Below are 22649 nucleotides of genomic sequence, written 5' to 3'. Positions count from 1 at the left end.
TTAAGGAGCAATCACGGTATGGAAGCTTGTAACCAGTGCATGACTAAAACGTACTACAAAAAAAAAAAAAAAAAAGACTAAAAAAGTAAAAAGAAAAAGTGAAAAGCACCTGGCGGTTATATCAGTTATTTAATATCACATACTGAAAAAATAATTAATAAACAAGTGGCTCCTTCAACTGTCAATAAACGTTATATTTTATTTTTTACCGATTTTTTTTTCATTCATGAAATGTCACGAGTTAAGGTTTTGACCGATATCTACGTGCAATAAGCAGAATTTTCAATCGTTTTAAAACTGCTTAAGAATCGTATTTATATTTACTGTGAAAACCACTAATCGATTTCTTGGTTTTTCTAGTTCAATTTAGTAAAAAGACAAATATCTGTATTAAAGAGAAAAACCGTATTTAATCTGCAACGTTCTTTACTCATTATTTTCTTCTTTTCATTTCTCGTCCTCTCGTTCCCCAAGACTAAAAAGGATATTGGTGTTAGACATTCTTGTGCGCACACGTGTATATATAAACAGTAGGGCACACTTCCTTTTCAAACTGCAATCCTGTACATACATGTACATATATATATGCATGGCTAGCTTGTGCGTCACCATCCGAATGAGATAAGCAAGTGCCAAACAGGAAGTGTGATTTGTACTTTTTAGTTTTTGTTTTGCAGTATATAAAATGATACGAAATTAAGACTTAACTATCCTGTATTCAGTCACACGTAAGTAAGAAAACTGGAGATTGTCTTTTTCGCAGAAAAACACTGCAAACGGAAGGACGTGTTACAATGCCGGAAATGTACGAGTTATGAAGTTTGCGCTATTATGTGAACAGTGGAATCAACGGCGTCTCTGAAAAGCACGACCAGTGTACCTAAGTTTTTATTCATAAGCAACGAACGTTAATAAATGTCATAAGAAAACAACAACATGGGCATTACGAAGAGAAAAGAATATACCGGTACTCTGCTGGAATTATATATTTTGAATCATTTGACTGACAATGTTGATTAACAATAACGGAAAAAATAAAACTTTGGCCAATTTATAATTTAGTTTACAGTATACAAAAGTGGTTATAAAACAGAAATGTGTTTGTCAAAAGATGAGAAATTCACACAAGTGTAGAAAAAAACAACATTACTTTTAATACTTTGTTTCAAGTTGTGTAGTAGTGGTTAAACATACCTAAAACGTAAAGCACACAATATCTTATTTTAACACTAAAATTACCCCTTTTTCATTTTTTGTGCAGGTAGGGTCCAAACATTTCATAATGCTGAGTATTTTATGCTTTTTTGCTATTATAATACTCAGTGCAAAGAACTAACCCATACTCAATGGGTATAACAATTGTATTATAAAGACGGATGGTATGGGTATTAAAACTATTACTAAAATACAGAACAGTGTTTCGTTCCCTACAAAATCGTATCCGTTCACACTCTCATCTCTAAGACGTGCGTCCAGCAACGGTCAGTTACAAGCTGCGTGGTCACTAGGCAAATCGTAGCCTAGTCATTACCAACCACCGCCAACCTTTGAGTTACTCTTTTTACCAACGGACGGTGGGATTGAACGTCGCATTTCCACAGCTCAAGCGGACAGTATTCTTAGTATGACGAAGATTCGTACCCGCAGCCCTCAGAAATACCAGTCGGGCGTATTATCCACCAGGCCATGCTAAACAAGCCCATTTGATGAAGAGTTTATAAAAATGTTTACACTGGAAATCAGTAATGATCCTATCTGCAAGAGTAGAGGTCTTTCAGATCTTATAGACAATTTATATCAACTGCTAGTTCTTAATTTACTGATTTTCAACTATGATCAAATATAATTACAATAATTTAACACTTCACAAAATAGCACACAATAAACTACTTTCAGTTTAGAAAACACGGTTTTAAATATTGTGATAACTTATTTCATTGTTTCAGTGACTAGACGAGGCTAAACAAACTAATAAAGGGCAAACTAGAATTGCAGGGTCAAGACCTTACGCTCTTCTCACAAAGACATTTAGTTGGGTCGAAAGGTTAGAAAAATAGTTTTCCCTCAACATAAGTTTTGTAGTGTGCATATTTTCGAAACAGTATTTTTACAGAATGTTTTAAAATATTATTACTTAGTGTCCTTTTCACTTCGCCATTCTCGTTTCACATAATTAGTACTAAAATTCACTCAAATTTGATTTTGTACGTAACATTTGATCTGATCTTCTTCTATAAATATTGGTACACTTGTAAAGTCCTCTAACGTTCGATGCTTCCAGGACCTCATTTTAACAGATGGTGACTGAAGAAAATTGCTGTTTTAAGGAGAACCAGTTAAATAACAAGATGGTAAGAAGTTGACATTTTGATTCAACTAACGGGTAGGCTCAGCAGGGCCAGGTGGGTTAAGGTGTTCGACTTGTAATCTGAGGGTCGCGGGTTCGAATCCCTGTCTCGCCTAACATGTTCCCCTTTCAGTCGTAGGGGCGTTATAATGTTACGGTCAATGCCACTATTCATTGGTAAAACAGTATCCCAAGAGCTGGCGGTGGGTGGTGATGACTAGCTGCCTTCCCTCTAGTCTTACACTGCTAAATTAGCGACGGTTAGCGCAGATAACCCTTGAGTAGCTTTGTGCGAAATTCAAACCAAAAATTAACGTGTATCTTTATCGGGTATAAACTAATGAAGATGTACAGCTCTATGGGTCACCGTCATCTTGTATGATTTATTTACATAATTTAATAAACAGGCTGTCTGGAGGTAACTGAATTTTATGACTAGAAATATTCATGAATTACGATGTTTCAGTAGTATAATTGAAGCATATTGCTAGTATTATTCAGTCTTGTCCATCTGGTCATATTGTTTGACAGTTATTTTCGAAAACATGTAATAGGTGTATAAGCAAAAATTCCAAAGACATAATATTCGTCTATTCATTCACATGTAAAACAGATTTTTATTCGCAGTGAAATTCCAAATTATCATTTTTTTTCCCACACTAGGCCTAACTAGTACTGAATTTATACACATATTAAAATAGTTGTATAAGCTATATCTTTTGTGTTGTAATTGCGATGTTAGCTAGAGTGTACATGACGTTAAAATCATAATGGTCCTAGAATATTTAAGAATATTAAAGAAAAAGAGGCTTTACGAAGTATGGAGAACAAGAATAGATTATAAATACTGATAAACTAGAAAACAAGCTAAGAAAATTTACATTAAAACATCAAGAACTTAAAATACGTTTCTCCAGCCGGTAGAATGAATCAGTCAGCGTATTTACGTTTCTGAATCTGTATTAGCTACCGCACATATTGAGAAACCTTGAACAAGCAAGTTGTTTCTTTACGTTAGCGCAGTTCAGATAGCGGGACTGAAAACGTAGGCCTACAACAAGATACAAACTGTACAAGCCTATGAAAAAACAAAACTAATTTGTTATTGCTACATGACTAAACGTTGAACTCTTTTCATCACATAATTTTGAAAGAACCAGCCAACGAAAAAACAATATTGTAATGACAGATATGTAAAGGCAGTTTCGACATTTTTCACGTAATAATTAATCTTTAAAAACTGTGTAAATTAGTCGGCATACATTCTATTCAAAATTAATAAATTTATCTGTCAAAATACCTTTAGTATTATTGATAAAGCTAAAACCGTTTGTTTTAAAATACCTATAATAACACCAGTTATGAAGAATTTATCAAGTGTTAACTATTTTTTCAAAACCCAAAACATTAGACACTTGAAAACTGCCCTCCAGCGTCATAGTGGTGTGTCTGTGGACTTATAACGCTATAATCTGGGTTTCAATACTCGTGGTGGACAGAGCACAGATAGCCCTTTGTGTAGCTTTGTGCTTAATTCCAAACACACACACACATATTCTTTCTGAAATATCATGGTCTCGAAAAAAATGGGTTGAAAGAAAGTGCTTGCTTCACGCATGCTCTGTAGCCGTCTTAATGATAAAACCCCTGCAGAAATAATAGCGTAGTCATTCATGCAGAAATGTGAGACCAAGTGCAAGAAGCTAAATCTAGCTGCAAAGTTAGAGCATTTAAGGCCCTGTATTTTCAATATGAAAACACGAAAAGGTGTGTGTGAATACAATCTACGTCACCAGCTGTATATTTCGAGCAATGGCTAAAAGTCTGGTCTACACCTTTGCAATAGCAACATTCTGAAGCAGCACAAGGAAGCATTTTGATATACAAAATAGAAACAAACAAATATAAAATAAAAGTGTGTTTGCATATCTTTGTCTGCAATGATAACTCGTTTGTACAAATAAATTTTAAACAGAGTACAATAAACAAACACTGTTATACAATGATTGTATGTAATCACTGTGAACTGATATCTATATGGTTTATTGAACAATGTAACAGGCTATAAGTCACTTCGACGATCGGATAATTGTCGTTCATCATTTAACAAAGTGTTGGTCACATCGAACTATAGATTTTCGATTAATTTAAATTTGAACTAGTTGTCTTGGTAGATTTTAGTTACTGTCATAAATTAAATTGTCTTAATTAATGCTACGATGAGAAAAGGTGGTTGGTTTTCAAAACAAACCAACCAAACCTAATTATTCGAGTTTCTAATTTAGCAGTGTAAGACTAGAGGGAAGGCAGCTAGTCACCACCACCCACCGCCAACTCTAAGGCTGAAATGTCGAGCATGTTTGATGCGACAGGGATTCGAACCCGCGACCATAAGATTACGAGTCGAGTGCATTAACCACCTGGCCATGCCGAGCCAAACATGAAAGTAGCGGCTGCATTTTGTACCTGTGTTATCAGATTAAATTCGAGGAATCTGTCATTTACAAGATATTAAAATTAGGAATAAATAAAAGCCGCACACAAGCAGAAAATATTTTCGTAAGTTCACTTATAGATATACATAGTTAAAATAACAAATATGCATTTTTAAAACAAAAACTGTTTAGCCACATTAATATATTTCGCTTTAACCGCGTGTTTTATTTATACGTATGCTATATTTGTATAAACCACTGTCGTCCCGTTTTGTTTGTTTTTTAATTTCGGGGGCTATCTGCGCTAGCCGTCCCTAATTTAGCAGTGTAAGACTACAGGGAAGGCAGCTAGTCATCACCACCCACCGCCAACTCTTGGTCTACTCTTTTACTAACGAAAAGTGGGATTGACCGTTATATTATGACACCCCCACGGCTGAAAGGGCGAGCATATTTGGTGCGACCGAGATTAGAACCCGCGACCCTCAGATTACGAGTCAAACACTTTAACCCACCTGGCGATGCCGGGCTCTGTCGTCACGACAAAATGATTAGAGTATACAATTATGAGTACTATACTTTTGTTGAATTTCGAGCAAAGCTACTTAAGGATTATAGCTGTTCCTATCTGTAAAGTGGTTCCCAACATTTTCATCACCAAGGACCACTTTTATTATTATTCTTTACCCATGGAGTCCACTCTTTACCATTTCGTGCATTATTTAATTAAAGAAAATAGCACACAAAAACCCAATATTATCTTCGTGGGCCTTAGGTTGGGAACTACTGGACTAAAGGAAAAGCAGATAGTTGACGGTGGGTGGTTACTCTCTCCCGATCACAAGTGGGATTGACCTTCATATATAACGCTCCCACGGAATTCAAATTCATGATCCTCAGATTATAAGTCCAATGCACTGTCCACCAGGCTATGCCAGGGCAAGAGAAATATGCATTATTTTACTTTTCGATTAACAACGTGAATACGTTATGCAATAACAGTTTTTGTGTTAAGTCACATTTTTCACTGTCATGGATACATTTTGTTCTAGCGCCTTATTACTGATAGTTGTAATATTTCGGGCACACACATCTATTTGATATCTTGATTATAGGATGGTTAACAAAAAAACATTCTCGAATAATACAGGATAAAACTAAGCGGACATACCAAACTTTTTTATTTTTATGGGAAAACCTGATTCTGCCAATAGCCGAAAGGCCTCGTCGGCACTGGACATGACAGATATAATGTGATCAGCATAATATTCTCTGGGTACACCCGTAAGTTCTTAATACTTTCGAGTCTAGAAAGAATGTTATAACTGATACACCTCTCTTAATAATCACCACTCCAAAACACTGCCTTGAGATAAAGGTTTTTGGTTTAAATATTCACCCCACCCTCCCCAGAGGAAAAAAACACTTACAATGAACATAAATAGTAATCTTCAGTTTTTAGTTGATGTTGTTCGGTAGGCACACTCTGCTTTTCTTTAAACGAAGATTTTAATTATATGGCAGTCAGTTTTCTTATGAACAAGTCAGTATTACTACGGAAAGGTTAATTGACAAGCACTAAGGCTATAGAAATGTTTCTATCAGTAGTGACAGTAGTAGTAACGGTAGAAAACCAAAAGTAATGTGAAAGTATGGTTAATTAAACTCTTTTCAACTATAGTGGATAGTATTTGGTATGTTCAGCAGTGGGTACAGTGTAGATAACACACTTGAGATTTTGGACTTAAACAACAACACACACAATAAACAAGTAATAGGCGTAAAAGTTATAATTTATTTGTATTCCTATAGGCTCCCTAGTGGCACAGCGATACGTCTGCAGACTTGCATCCCTAGAAATCGGGTTTCTGTTACTGGGCAGAGCACAGACAGCCCACTGTGTTGCTTTGTGCTTAATTCGAAATAAGCACACAAAAACAGAACCGCGGTGTGACAGCAGTAAGTATTCGGATTTACAAGGCTAAAATCAGGGGTTCGATTCCCCTTGGTGAACACAGGAGATAACTCCATGTGACTTTGTTATAAGAAAACACAACACCTAAAAATTGCTGTAGTAAAATAATAACGATTGGTTAGCATTTATCTATAGCTAAAAGTTAAAAAAAACAAATGTCCCTTTTAATTCGACTTGATCATGTTAAAAATATTTTTCTAATAAATTAAATTTACTATGAAAAAGAACGACATGGGAATAGCATCAAAACGTATCATTTAATTATAACTTAACACTTTAAACAAAGTTGTAAAATACTATGATTCTTAATGAAATACATAACATTTTACAAAGTTTCACTGTAACACATATAAATCGTCCAATACATATATGTATGTATCAGTTACACTTATCATAACATTCATCGGTAAGATATATATCAGTCTTGAATACCTGCGAATAATGAGATTCAAGAGAGATGTATGCAAGTTATGTATGCCAATCAAATGAGTACAAACTTACCTTTTTGTTCCTGACTGCCAAAAGAGCTCCTTTTCCAATTATGACATTTTCTCCTTCAAACACTATTCCTGATGGATGGGGTAAATCAGCACCTAATCCTGGATTCTCAAACTCTTCATCTTCAAAATCATTTCCATTACTTCCATCTATCATTATACCATTTACAATGCCGTTTTTACTCTCTCTACCATCCACACGAACTTTCTTGGCAACTTTTATTGGTTTACAACCAAAAGGAGCTGGCGTTAGAGCGATATTACTTTTTACATTCTTTCCTCGAAAGTCGAACACAACGGATGATGTTGATGCAGGTGGTTTTTGCCATGTTTTTCTGCTTCCTAATGAAGCAATGGACTTGGGAACATCTTCTGCTTCGATATCGGTAATAGGTGGTTTCTGTTGTGCCACAGATGTGTTTGAGTACTCTGAGCCAGCATTTTCATTTGTAAGTTTACCTTCTAAATCCCCAGTAATCACCTTTTCTTTGTCAACTTTTGTACTAATGACATGAGAAATAGGCAGATTTTCCTTGGAACTATGAACTAAAACGCTCTGACTTAATTTAGGAATAGGTTTAATGTTAGCTACTGGTTTTTCGTTTAGCTTTTGCTGTAGAAGAGGATTGACCGTAGAGGAAACTTCAGACTTAAACGTTTCACTGGGAGCAAATCTGACCTCAGCATCACTTCCTTTCCCAACATTGTTTTCTTTATAATTCTGTTGACTTTTTAGAGTCACGTTTACATTTTCTGAGCCACGTATATCAAAAGTATGTTCTGTACCTTTTTCTTCGCGATTATTACGCAATTCTGGATAAGTCAGTTCCGTTTTTTGCGAAATGCCATCAAGTTGTACCTGGAATTGATTCCCATTAGTAAGTAATCCTTTGGCACTGTATTTGGCATGTTTAATATTACAGTTTGATTCTGCTTCATCCTGCTGAATCAAAACATTTTCTATACTATCCTGTTGCTTACTAATCTGTTGAGCAATCGCTGTTTCCTGGGTATCAGAATTGGTAATAGTATTAGTGAATTTACTACCTGAAAATGTAGCAATGGCCCTTACAACAGGTGGTTTTCTTCTGACGTTACTTTGGGATGTAGATTTTTTATCTAATGGTTCAAATAAACGTTTGTAATTACGGACAGTATCTGGCTTTGGAAGTTCATCATCAGTGATACTCGAGGTTGACGTTTGGCAGTTAACGTCTCTACGTTTAAATACTTTTCCCCAACTTGGAAGATTGTTGTTAGAGCATTCTGTATTTACATTATTTTCGATTATCACAACATCTTCGTTGATGAGCATTGATCGAGGGTGGTTAGATCTGGGGCGTTTGATTGCTTTTTTACTTGTCTTCCTGAGAACAGGCTGGGAAGTAACAGAAAACACATTGTGCTTACGGGTCTTTTCTGATTCAAACAATAATGTTTCCATGCTTTTAACTTTTTTCATATTACTGAAAAACACAGGTAAATTACTATTCGTTCTGTTTCTTGCATCAAACGGCCGTTCTACAGTCGACAGTCCAGTGGCCTGAAACATACGAGTATCTTTATCGAGCAAGTTTTCCATGCTAGAATAGCGCCTCAAAGCTCCATTAGACCCTCCAAGTTTCTCCCTCAAAGAAATATTAATGAACCTAGATTTCAATTTGTCCACAATTCCAGGACCATATTCTAGTTCCTGTTCACTCTCATCAGAGGACGAAGGCTGGTTATGACTAAGATCGCTAAAGGTGGATGACGATGTAGGACTATTGATTTTTGAATATTCAGAAGTGGAACCATAACCATTTATGTCACCATGTTCACTTGAAACTGTGGTATAATCTTCGCCCATTTTATCAGAAGCTGACCTAGCTACTAACGGCGTGCGAAAACTGCTGGTTAAAGTATGACCATGCCCAACAACTAAGTTATGCTGCATAGAACTTGACAAGGGACTTCTCCCTGAGGAAATCAACCCTGAACTGCTGGCGCTAACCGGTACGTCAAATACCCCTACAACTTTCGCTGGGACGTTTTCCTCTGTTCCTGGCACAGTGCCCCCTCCCGTTCCATGGCAAGTGAGCACGCGTGACGTAGCCAACACATTAGAACATGTATTTAAACTACCCGGGGTGTTCACACTGCTCGTCTCGGTTTTAGGAAGGTGAATAACCTGGGTAGTAATTTTTGTTCCCTCACACTCTGACTCGTGTGTGGATTGTTGCAATAGTTCCCTACTCGAATCTGCACGATTTCTGTCTACCAGTTTCACGAGAGATGAGCTAGCTCGACCCGAAGTCCCTTTCTTCATTATCAACTCTTTTAGCCATTCGGGTTTGTCACTATCTTCAGTAATGTTGTGTTCAACTCCAGTAGCGTACATGGTTAGTGATTGAGGCCCTCCCTGAAACTTGCTTCGTAGTTGTAGGTAATACTTTGTCTTCTTGCTAGCTTGGGAAAGAAACAAACTGTTAATTACTAACTCTGTTCTATTTATTTATTTTATAATAAGCGTATGAGGTACTTGTCGAGTAATTATAATTCAACGTGGCTGGTGGTCTTATGAAACTGTGGTCCAAGTAAGTGAGTTTCGGGGTTCGTTCTCTTTCTTTTCCACCAGGAAAATATTTTCCGAATAACAAATTATTAATTAAAATAACCTCACATTTTATTTAAGAAAATAAACAAACATTTCTACTTATTTTTAACACTGTGATTTACGTTTTTATTCCAGTAAAATGCATAAAATAACTATCATTTTATTTACTGGTTTCATTTATTCAATCTATTTTAGTTAGAAAATCTTTCAATGATGAAATAATATATTTTAACACACTTACACATATGTAAGTATAATTGTTTTAATATCACACTGAAAGCTAAATTTTATTATGCCGCCATCATTATTAAAGCTTTCGATACGACTAAGAACTACTTTAAGGAAAGCATTCATTACCGTTTCAGTTAGCTAACGTCAACTCTGACGTATTAAAATAATATATTGTGAAATTACTATTAATATTACTTTGTTTTGTTCTAGCCTACGTCCTGCAGCTGAAAAATAGGTATATTATATAATATATATATATATATATATATATTATTCTACTATTTTTAGTTTTGTATTTTTGTAGCTGGTTTATCCGAGTATAAACACCAGTACTATTTAAAAGACAATACAAACGTAGTAATTCGGACATTTTAAGTCTGAAAAGTAATACGAAGGGTACACTTACAATTAAAACTACATTAGTCTACCAACCTGTGAGGTTTGTACCCTAAGAATCTAAGATTGTGGTAGTTGCATGGCCTCAAATGGTAACTTCTCTTTTAACGACAATTAAATTGCAGCTTAAGCTTGTACGTATAAAAAGGCTTACGTAGACCCCAAAATAATCAATAATATGTTTACCTTTATAAACATTGATAAACATATTATTTACTTTTACTACCTTTTATGTATTTTGTACAAACAATTTAAATTAGTTAATAACAAAAGGGGTAAGAATTGTAATCGCCGTATCATGCTTAATCGAAAATTAAAATAATTCTTGTTTTGAAAGTGTAAGTAATGTTATGACGTCATACATACTAATTTTATGCTGCCATCTGTTGACTGTCAATGAAATCTTTTGATAACTTGCAACTATAGTGACAAAAGCTCAGAATTCACCATTTTATATCTTTGCCTTTTTTAATTGACTTGCACTTATCATTAGAAATAAATCGATGGAGGAAATATACAATTGTGTGTGTTAATGAATATACCATGACTGTTGATTTGTTTTTAATTTATACTGAATTGTTAGGGTGCAGCGTAAAGAAACAGAAGATAAAAAAAAATGTCAGAAGAATATTGTTTATATTTTACATACGTAGAAAATAATAAAGAAAACCCAGTTGTAGGACCAGATGTGACCTGGTGGTAAGCATGCTGGGTTGTGTATTGAAAGGTCAAAGATTAAAGCACACAATATTTTATTGAAGTTTAACTTTTGCATTTTCAGCTGTGATCATTCAGCCGTTCTACAAGTTTAAGTGTAACCACAGGTGTTTTGACTAAGTTGTTCTCCTTTGTTTGAAGAGTTCTAAATGATAAACCTTTGTGGCTTGTGACATGGCTATGCATTTTAATTTTTATAAGATGTCATTTAGTTATAGATAACAAATACTCACTGGTTACTCATGTGATCAGGAAAGGGAGTCATAAGTTATTTATTTATCAAAGAACATCTTAGGTTACAAGTATAAATCTATTCTAGCTTTTAATATAAATTAAATTACTACTGGAAATTTGCTAGTTTAAATTAGCCAAATATCTTGTTTTGAACTAGTATTAGATTGCTATTTTGTGTTATATGCAGGTATATTTCATGTGTACTCTAGTGATAATGCAATTTTTTAGATTTTTTTTCTTTGTTTGGTTTATCTACAGCATTACTCTAAGTGTTTGTTTTTTTGTTTGTTCTCTGTAATAGGTAATGTATATTTTGATGGAAGGAGTGTCAGTAACATACAACATCCAGGTTGAAAGGATTAGCATTGTAATACCTTTTACTGGCTTAATTGACCTAGCACAGGTTGCAGTTTTGAATCTCCATACCACCAAAGATGCTCGTTCTTTTAGTCATGAGAGTACCATAAGTGATGGTCATTTCTGCTATTCATTGGTAAACTAATACCTAAGAGTTGGTAGTATTGACTAGTTATTGTCTCTTTAATCTATTGCTGTTAAATTAGGGATGGATAGAGCAGATAGCCCTTGTGTAGCTTTGCATGAAACTTCAAAACAAATCAAATTCATATAGCTGTAAAATAACAAAGATTATGCCTTTGTCTACACATCACATAGAAGAGCAAATTATCTACTTCTTTAGTGCGGTATTGGCAAAGAAACTGTTTGTCTTTGCAACACAGCAAAACTATTGGTTCCAGCAAATCATCCTCCTCTTCCAATCCATAATAGCAGTACTTTCCCAAGCAACAAAATAAACAAGCGTATAAGTATTGCCCACCAAATCAACAAGTTGTGAATGCTGTGTAAAATACTTTGGAAAAGTTAATAGAGCTCTAGTCTCAGATTGAGGAACCTTGGTTAACTAGCACAAAAGAGTTTAATGGCAAGTCTACTTCTGTAAGTGCCAATAAAGGTACATGATTGAGAGGTTGGATTTCTGGTAGATGCCAAAGTGGTAAGTACCCTAATGAATCTCGGAATCTTTCAGGTTCTCGAAGTATGATCAACACAACAACCAGTAAATACCAACTTTGCTCTGGTAAACAGCAATAGACTAGATATTAGAAGTGGATCTTCATTTCAGTGTAGGAAGTGTCACCCACAGAATAAAAGTAGTCTTCTTTGATCCCAGATCTGGAACCAGTATCTTAATGATATATGTACTGTGTAGTTCATCAATCACTTTTGCTTATGCAATGGGAAATTGATGTTCTGTGGAAAATTCATCCAGTGCTGACCTAAGCTAGCCAAGAAATGGTAGACTCTATTAGTTTATGTAACAAAATATTTATAGTACTTCCCAGTACGTAGGTGATGTTTTGTGATTTAACCTCGACAAAGTCCAGTGCATCTATAACATACACTGTGACTGTAGAAGCTGTGCATGAAATGAATGGTGACTATGGACAACTTGCTGTACAAATGAACATCTAGGCATGATGAGAAAAGTAACTGATACTAGCAATATCTGCTAGGATTGTGTCCATTGCATCATCGTGAAAGGCAAATACGAGGCTATGAACAAGCCTGATTAATTAGTTAAGAGTCTAGATCCAGTGAAGTTAAAGTACCTTACTGGGAAAAACAGTTTATGGGACTAGATGACCAATGGAGTTGAACAATAATGATGCAACATCACATAGAAACAGGTGATGGATGCCATACAAGTCAGTCAGTATGTTGACTTCATGGAGCATTAGGGAAATTGTCAGTGCTGATATACAGCAGATTCTGCAGGACTTGTTTATAGAACCATTCAGAAAGTATCTGGCTGTCTCCAGTAGTAATTATCAGGAAGGATAGTATGCATAGATTTTTCAATAGGTGAACTAGGTAACTCACACTGATGTCTTTCTTACTGTTTATGGACAAATGTCTGGACACTTTTTAGAAGGCTCTCATTGGTTCAACACATTGAATGTAATGTCTGGATACTTGTATGTTGAGCTGAAAAATGAAATCAGTGCTAAAATAGTTTTTAGCATGAGAGATAGCATTTGTGGACTCCACGTCCAGTCATTCACTAGCTACTCTCAAGTAGCTGATCATTCATGCAAATTGAGGTGGAGTTTATTGGTCACATTGTGAGTAGAGGTTGAGTCTCAAGAGAACTGACTAAAGTAGTTACAGTAAGAGATTGACTTTTGACTCGTAACAAAGAAAGAAGTTTGCAGTTTCTTTGGTTCCATATCATACTACTGATAATTTTGGTTAAGTTCTCTAATAAAACAGTAGCATCATTGTCGACTCTCATTGAAGTCTAAGAACACTTTGGATGAAGCACAGAATGTGTTCAGATATTCCAACTTCTAAAGATTCCTTTGGTGGATGCTCCAGTGAAAATTTTATTAAAATTTTTAGTTAAAGAATTTTTTCCTGAAGTAAGTATAATTCATCATTATTTTGTGATTGCTATGTGTATATATTTTAAAGAATAAAAGAAAAGTTTGTTTTTTGAATATTTTATGAGTTCAAAGGCTCTTGGTTTCTAAGTTAAATTTAGATGTTGGTCTAAGGACAAGCTTATATATGCAAAAACGGCTCCTTTGAGTTGAGAAAATATTTTACGTAGAAGAGCGAACAACGTTTCGACCTTCTTTGATCATCGTCAGGTTCACAAAGCCTGGAACAGAGAATTGTTTTATGCAATACATTTCATACCTGCTTCAAGGATGTTTCAAATTTAAAAAAAGGAAATTTTTTTTGTATGCAGTTTTGGCATAAACGGCTTTGTTTCTTTTGATATTTGTAGTTTATACTCAAAAAAACTAGTGAGGTAACATCTTCATTATCACTGTAATAACTATATTGGTTGAGTTCATTTTCATCTAAACAAATGCAGCTGACCAAAGCTGTGAGAGAATAAAAATTGCAAGGTGATGCTGTGGACTGGACATAGAGTATCTGTTGCATTTAGGTGGACTTTCTTGGTTCAGCTCTACTACAACATTGTAAGGTAACTTACATCAAGATCATTGTTTATTTCTATCAAAATCTTTTTTGAAAGAAAGCCATAGGATTAAGCACAACCTAATAGAAGCAACTGTATTTGTATAAGTATCTACTTTGTTTTCTTTGTTAGAGTAAAGGATTATTTTAGTTTTCACCAACTTTGTCCAATCTCATTATTTCACACACACTAAGTAATGTGGACTCTCTTATATTATATAATCAGAATCTGACTTTTTCTTAAATAAATCTGCAGTTTTTACCTGAAGATATCACACTTGTACTTCTGGAAGAACTAATTGATTGTTTGGAATTAAGCACAAAGCTACACAATGGGCCATTTGTGTTCTGTCTACCATAGGTATCGAAACCTGGTTTCTAGGGATGCGAGTTCACAGACATACTGCTGTGCAAATGGGGAGGCCTTCTGGAAGAAAAAAATATACCTAGAAGTTCTGCAAAAGAAATGCACTTACCTTTCAACATCTAAGAAATTAATTGCTTTGGAAAAAGTCAGTCATTATATTTTTCTACTTCTAAACAATGAACAGGTGTGAATTTTGATTTCAGGAAGATATGACTGATCAACAATACAGTATTGGCTAATGTATAGGTACAACTGGTAAAACCTCGTAACCCAAGTGCTTTTGAAAGATGGACCAATCTTTTGAAAGTGCTTGGGTTCCAGTGTTTTTAACATTTGGTTCAAGAAGTCTTGAACCAACATGTTTTTCTAACTTCATGAGTATAATGAATAGGATAATTACAAGATGAATAAGTTTTATGATATCTGAGTATTCTCTGAATAAATGTTAATGGAGTTTGTTTTTTTCTTTTAGTTCAAATCTGTTTTAATTTTTACATAATTGATGTAAGCTTTTCAAATTCTTGCTTTTTTTTTTTTATTCAAAAAAAAAAAAAAAAGAAGTTTTGGACAGTTAGTGGGTTCCCAGTTACCAAAAACTGTTGAATTGATGCAAATGCACTCCAATACTAGTTACATTTCTCATCTCTAATTTTGAAGTCATAAACAAGTGGGACAGCAGCTAGTCAACAACATCCACCACCAACCCTTGAAATAGTCTAATCAAATGGTGGAATTTAACCATTACTCTTGTAATTCACACATGGCCATGAAGTGTGATGTGTTTGCATTCACTTTCTGGAAAACATAGTACCTCAGATCCACAGTCCAGCATGCTAACCATGGATCATACTAGGGATCCAAATGTGAAGGAAAAAGGATTATTTCTTCATTTTCATGGAAGGGACAATATAGTGTTACTGTTATTAGAAGTATTGTTCATTGCTGCCTGGTACTGGCTTATTAGAGTTTAGGTCTCAATGTATAGTAACCATGAACTTGCACTTCAGTATATAATTAAAATTGTCTTTATTTACTACATGTATTTTTGATACTTTTTAGTAGCATTTGCATAATAAACTTAACACATTTTAAAATAAAAACGATAGATAGAAAAATGCACAATTTGCATAAGGTTTCTACAATTGGACATCTTACCTTGAATATTATATTTCGGAACATTTTGGTGTGCCATCTTAAGGGACTGTATTGTATCCAAAAATGGCTCTCAAATGACATGGCAATAACTGTCAAGTTTAACATTGTTCTCATTTTTTTCTAGTTAAACATAAAGTGCCTAGAACAAATGAAAACTAAAATGTCTTGTATGACTTTCTATTGTAAATACTGTTGTTTTTCTTATCCTATGTTTGTTACAAATTATGAACTATACTACATTGACAATATATTTAATAGCAACACTTACATGCTCACTTAGTTTTGGTTTCAACTATCTTCTTGCAAGAAAATTCTATGTACAGTCTTTCGGAAAACTAATTTGATTTTATGTTTGGTTATGTTGGTCAACATAATTCTGATTAATTTAGTAAAATAAATATAGTGATGCTGTCCTTTCTATTTATTTTGACCAGATGTTTCCACATTAAAACAATTTTTGATGGTTGCATAAGTCTTCAATTTAATATAATTTTGATAGCAAATGATTTAATTAGAAATGTTTCAAAAATTATCTCCACCAGGTTTGTATGACACGTTCAAAATAAACCGTACCTACAAACGATTATTTACTCTGCACAATATCAATAACAGTTGTTTTTTTTTATGAATATAATATCATGAAAAGAAATGACTAACATGCATAATAATTTGTATGTGTGTGTTTTTTCTTGATGAGATGTAAGTCTGTATGAAAATAAAACAAGCAATATATGAAGTAAAAAAACATGTTTTTAACCCAAATTTTAATTACTAGCTGAATTAACTACCAGCAATTGCAGGTTACATAATGTTTTGATTGTAAATATAAACATTGTACTGTTAAAAGAAAAAAATTCACAGGTACAGAACACTTGTATTTTTATATAATAACCAGGTACACATAGGAATGCAAACAGTATTTGGATGTAGCCAATACTTAGAATAGAGCGAAAGCTTTAGTTACAGAAATTATATATACAACAGCTTCTTTTGGCATATTAAATTTTCTTGTAAAAACTTCTGAACTACAGAAGTTCAAATTTTCTATTAACATTTTAAAAGAAAGAGGCAATCCATAAAATGTTACTTTTTGTTATAAAGTTAAAAATGCTCAACAGATGTGATAACTGTTATTCACCATAGTTTACAACTATTTCTGAATGAGAAGCAACTTTCTAATTATTCCAAGTTACCATTAGTGTTACATCAAACCCACACAAATGATTCTATGAAGAGGAAAAAAAAAGGCTACAAGGTTTATTCTTTATAAACTTGTATTATAAATTGTTTTAAAATAAACTTGAATGTAAATGTTTCCATGTATTGTTCAGAATGCATACTCAATAAATGTATGTTCTGACTCAAAACATAAAGGCACTAAATTATTATTACTGTTTTTATCTAAACAAAGTAGTAATTTTCTTAACTATTATATGGAAAATGATGTAAATACAAATTCAGTAATCAACAATTGTTAAAATTATGAGTATTATAGTTTTGGTTTAAGAAAGTCACTGGTGACAAGTATAACAACATTTTTTTTTTTTTTAATTCTGATAGTCCATCTGATTATCAGTTATTGATTTCAAACAAGTTGAAATAATGGCTTTGAGAAATTAATAAATTGTCCTGTAAACTATAATTCTACAACACTTGGTTGATCATACTGCATAAAACTGTTTTTTTTTTGTTTATTTTATTATTTTAAAGGTGAATTTAGTTTCAAGGTCTTCTAACTAACTATTTAAGATGTTTTTCTAACATATTAAAACAGCTCATTAAAAAACTTATATAAACATACAAAATACAAATTCCCTCAAAGCCTGGTTGATTACTTAACCCAACCAAATGCTATGCTATATTGACACTAAAAAGTTTGTGAATTCAAGAAATACCCAAAATTCAAGTTCCATATTAACTAAAATTAAAATAATGATCATATTTATTGAAAATGTTTGTACCACACTACAAATGTTTTAATTATCAGATTGTCACCTGTGAATGAAAATGTTTCCTAGTTCCTAAATAGATCAAGTTAATGCCCAGTTGATAAAATAAGTTTACACATTAATATCACTTAAAGAATAGTACAAGTTCCATGCAATTCAAGTTTTAAACCTGTATATTCCTTTCTACAACTGTTAAAATAAACAGTACCTTTTCATTTATTATTTAAGGAGTGATAAAACACACACTCCACTATTATAGCTAACAACACCACTGTACTATAAAAGTGTTGAAACCACATGATGCAAATTTATCTGATAAATGCATGTTACAAATAAGAGAGAATAATATGAATATTGTGAAACTGATCTACCACTTATGTCCATATACAATTAAAAGACAAATTCAAAATAGTAAATGAATACTAATATTTGGCAGTATAATGATGGTCATTATTGTGCAACTTGATTCAGGATATTTATTATAAACAAGGTTGTAGTTGCTCTACCTTAATTGAAACAAAATAATGTCCTATCTAATCAGTCGATTTACATTACTTAAACATTGTATAAATTAAAGTTAAATTAAAGTTAATGTGATCAAAGAACTTTTCAGTTTTAGAATTACCAATTCTCACCCAAAAAATATTTAATATCCTTTGGTTTTACTTTTCATTACCTCTGTGTTTTTAACAATTTTTTTAAATTAAAAGAAACTGGCATTGTTGAGAGCACACTTCAAATTAGACTTGGTGAATATTTCATGTAAATTGATTTTTTAAAAATATTTAAATTTTTCCCTCAGAGAGAATTTATTGAAAATTTAAAAAGAGCATTCATTCATTCAGCTTGCCTTTTTAAAATTTCCCTTTCTGATAAAAAAACAAACAAACTACTACATTCTTTTGTCTTCTTCCTTATTGAAATAACCCTATACTTGTTAAGTATGATAACACTTTTTGATATGATCTCGAAATGTTAACTATTAAACGATAAGATTAACCCCTTAGCTGCAGTATGTGCCATATGGTGTGACTATAAACTGACAAGCAATTGCAGAACACACAATATGGTGTACTTCAATTTCTTTTAAGCAACAGCCTGTGGAACATACCCAATTTATTACAAACTTCTGAATGGTTGATAATTTATTTCATAAAACTCTGCAGATAAGGAGCCAATGAAACCTTTTGCAACAGTATTTTAAATTCTGCTCTTTAAAGTTAAACTTTAAACTGAAAATAAGCCCTTAATACACTAGGACCTACAGAGGAAATAGCCAGTACAGTTAAATATGGTGCCAATGTTAGTTTTTGTAAAGCAAGTAACATTGAAACTTTCCAACGAATAGTTTCCAATTGTACGAAATTAATAAAGTTACGAGTTCTTGCTAACACTGTAGTATGCATTGCTTTGAACTTGAGAGTATTCAAAGCTTTTATTGAATAGCTAGCAATGTTGCTTTTACTTGCCAAATAAGGGAATACTACAAAGAAGAGGATTACATTTACTGCAGAATAATACCCTGGCTAATAACCACATTACCTTTTGTTGTTTTACTGAAATTTTAGCAATAAAGAAACAAATCTCTCTCAAGATCTTGAAGTTTCAAGAGAAGTTCTCAGTGGTGTGCTTATAGTTTAAAACAGTTCACAGTTAAATAGCACTAATATAATGAGTATGTGTTGTCTATTAATTTTTAAAAACAGTCTTGTTCACTTTTCAAGCCTGGATGAAACACTAAAAGAGTAATTCAAGTTACAGGAAAAAAAGAGAGAGAAAGATTAAAAATATGCTGATGTGCAAGTTTAAAACTGACAAAAAAACACACCACAACCACTTGTTACAGTAGGAGAAGTTAAACAGATTGAAACCTGAAAATATCATTCACAGGTAAAATACAAGAAAAGAAGATTACATAATGAAAATCTTTAAAGATTAAGAAATTTCTTAGGTTGTAAGTCTACAAATGATGAAAAAAATTCATTTATGAATGTAACAGAATTAATATTTAGAAATATCACATTACGTTACCATGGGTTATGTAATGAGAGAGTACCAAAATACAAGTTTGGATGTATTTGGAAATATTTTGTTTGTAAAAGGTACATAAACACCTGATGTTAGTGTGAAATGTTCTTGTTGTGTTGCATGTTATCTGTTTATTTCATCAAAAGGATTATTAATAAACTAGAACTTTTATATTCTCTGCATGCTTAAAAGCAAACCAGTTAAACATCTCAGTCAGACCTAAGTAAATATAATATATTTTGAGTTTTGTCATAAACTTCTAAGAATAAATTTTAGAAAATTAGTAACTACAAAACTAGTAACAATGAAAGTCAACATTTTGCAATATAAAAAAAATTAAATTACTTCTAATGGAAAATTAAAAGCCATTCTTTGACACTAATTTTTGTTTAGGTTTAACAAGCAAATGGATTAGGATGAAACTGATTCCTAAATTATTGGATTTTAATTGCTTTAATTTCAATAAATCTTTATATCACAAGCATAAGTGGGCATAACAAACATTATCTGTTATAACACCAAAACAGTCTTTCTTAAATTTAGTCAACATATTTACAACAAAGTCTAGAAACTTATTTAAGCTCACGTACTTCACGCTATAACAATAATCAAAAGTCAAGGTTAGACCTTTAATAACATCTGGTAACATTGTACCCAATATTAAAACTCTTTACCAAACAAAACTCACAACAATTGAGATCTTCCATAAGAACATAAAAGTGAATAACATGTGACTATTTTCTAAGCAGCTGTTAAGTGTTTTCATCTCAGACAACACAGGCTATTTGTCAATGCAAAACATTCAATATTAAATTCTGATATTCTGTGCTCCTGTTTTATTTTGTTCCAAAAGTCAGTTATATTCACTAATAACAAATTATTCATGTATTATCTTCCTGAAAGTGATAAAACATACACTGCTTGTACGGCTGCTTTGAAAGACAAAAAAAAAAAAGGCTTGAATGCTAAATGTACTTAAGCTGTCAAAGGGTACAGTAAAGTAATTCTAGAAATGTCATAATTTATCAATGTGTGCATTCCTTTTTAACATGTTTTAAATTTTCAATTGAAAGAGAAAAATTTATAAAATGTTATTAAAGGCTTCAAAAACATTTTAACATTAATTATCCTTTGAATCTTACCTGACTTTTAAATATATGGATTATTTTAAATATATTTAAATTGGGTATTTCTTATCGTTACCACTTCCTTTTAATATTAATTCCTACAATAGCTATCTGTGCTTTGTTTACATAGGGGAATCAAACTCCAAGTTTTTGCAACTTACCAATGATCTACTGGGTGAGTTCTTAACCTATTGACTGCAGTTTTGCCATATAGGGTACAAGCCACTTCCAGCAGTTGAATGCAAGTGTGCTGTGTACAGTGTTTGGGTTGCAAAAATTCCACATGCATTTAAAGGGTTAACTGGAACGATTTTCATGTTCTTGTAAGAATTTGTATTTTGAATGATTTTTAAAATCAAGATCTATCCCCCCACCTACCAAAAAAAAATGTAAGTGCTCACATATTCTTTTCCTGTTTCTTTAACCTTTTAAATAGTTTTTGAAGTTACGTTAACATTAACTAGTTAAAACAGATCATAAATAATTTCTTTTATTTTTGAACTTGCTGAGTTCATAATGCTCATTAAGTAACCAAATTAAAATTTGTTAAAGGTAACAGTACTAGTAAGTGTTTTATAAAAAAATAAAAGAGAGAAAAATAAAGTGTTATATTTTCACAGAGATACCTTTCTCATAAAATAGCATTATTCAACATACAAGACTTGGAAGAAACCTTAACATTATATGCCAGCAAGCATTAAAGTTTATCCAATAAAATACTTTAAAACACTATCAAAATATCGCTCTCTATTTCTTTACATCATGAGGCCTCCACCAGTGTGCTTAACAGACGTTATCAGGAGTCCTTCACTATACAACAAATGCTATTCTATCTGTACAACCATACATTTAGACATTTTATAAGGTATCAAAAATGTAACCAACAGATGCATCATAAATATTTAACAAACCATATTTAATGCTAAATGCTGAAAGAAGTGAGCAATATTGCTGCAAACAACAAGAACACTGTCAGTATAATCACAGCTGGGGCAAATGGATCTGAGAAAAATGAAGATGAAAAACAAATGGCAGGTGAAGACAGGGAGTATAAAACAAGCCTGAATGAGAGCTACAACTTTAAAGAGGCAGATAGCGGGTCAGGTATCCCTTGGAGCCTCCAGCATTGACAAGAGAAAGTTGTCAATAGGTGTATCATTAATTAGCCTGAAGAAAAACAAGTGTTCTAGACAAGTAAGACCAATGCTTCTAAGTGCTGGAAGTCGAAGCAGTAGCTTTGCAAACCGACCCTGCTGATCGGGATATGTTTGTTTACAGTATTCTTCAAGTGCTGCATACACTTTTTCTCTCAGAGACTCTACTTGCTGTACTGATTTCAACTTTTTGGCCTCTAGGAAGAAATAGAAATAAAATCCAGTCATTTACAGTATTGGAAAGTATTTAACAAAGAAAAATGAAATGCTTGCTTTGTTTCCACCTTTTGTTATTGAGAAATTTTCTAAAGGAAATTACTTTTTATGCTCTTATTTTTCAAGTTTTGTTAAATTTCTAATCTACAAGAAGGTATTAACAATTATATTTATTGGCTTTTATTACTACATGTACTCTTTAAGTAATTTCTGATT

General features: G+C 32.9%; 2 protein-coding genes and 1 long non-coding RNA gene across 8 annotated transcripts in view; 1 reads left to right on the top strand and 2 right to left on the bottom strand.

The window, feature by feature from the left end:
* The window catches only part of LOC143252234 (uncharacterized), a 56236-nt gene extending 46126 nt beyond the window's left edge, over positions 1-10110 (bottom strand). For all 4 annotated transcript variants that reach the window (XR_013028893.1, XR_013028894.1, XM_076504064.1 and 1 more), the window contains exons 1-2: positions 10092-10110; positions 7259-9702 (exon numbers count right to left, since the gene is read on the bottom strand). Coding sequence is in view for 2 of the 4 variants with exons in the window: in XM_076504064.1 (XP_076360179.1) it covers positions 7259-9702; positions 10092-10095 (2448 nt within the window). In the remaining 2 variants the exon portion in view is untranslated. The remainder of the gene's footprint in view (positions 1-7258; positions 9703-10091) is intronic.
* Positions 9398-22649, top strand: part of LOC143252236 (uncharacterized) — a 27403-nt gene continuing 14151 nt past the window's right edge. Inside the window, exons 1-2 of one of the 2 annotated variants that reach the window (XR_013028895.1) lie at positions 9696-9830; positions 10292-10316. This is a non-coding gene — a long non-coding RNA (uncharacterized LOC143252236). The other variant, XR_013028896.1, reaches the window with a different exon arrangement.
* LOC143252235 (retinoic acid receptor RXR-alpha-B-like) overlaps positions 16694-22649 on the bottom strand; it is a 94312-nt gene continuing 88356 nt past the window's right edge. For both annotated transcript variants that reach the window (XM_076504067.1, XM_076504066.1), the window contains exon 8: positions 16694-22414. In XM_076504067.1, coding sequence (XP_076360182.1) covers positions 22164-22414 — 251 coding nt within the window. In that variant the 3' untranslated portion in view covers positions 16694-22163. The remainder of the gene's footprint in view (positions 22415-22649) is intronic.

This window comes from Tachypleus tridentatus, chromosome 6, assembly GCF_004210375.1.
Source record: "Tachypleus tridentatus isolate NWPU-2018 chromosome 6, ASM421037v1, whole genome shotgun sequence".
NCBI classification, from domain to species: domain Eukaryota; kingdom Metazoa; phylum Arthropoda; class Merostomata; order Xiphosura; family Limulidae; genus Tachypleus; species Tachypleus tridentatus.
The sequence above is the reverse complement of the archived record's forward strand: the minus strand, read 5'-3'. Positions and strand labels throughout refer to the sequence as shown.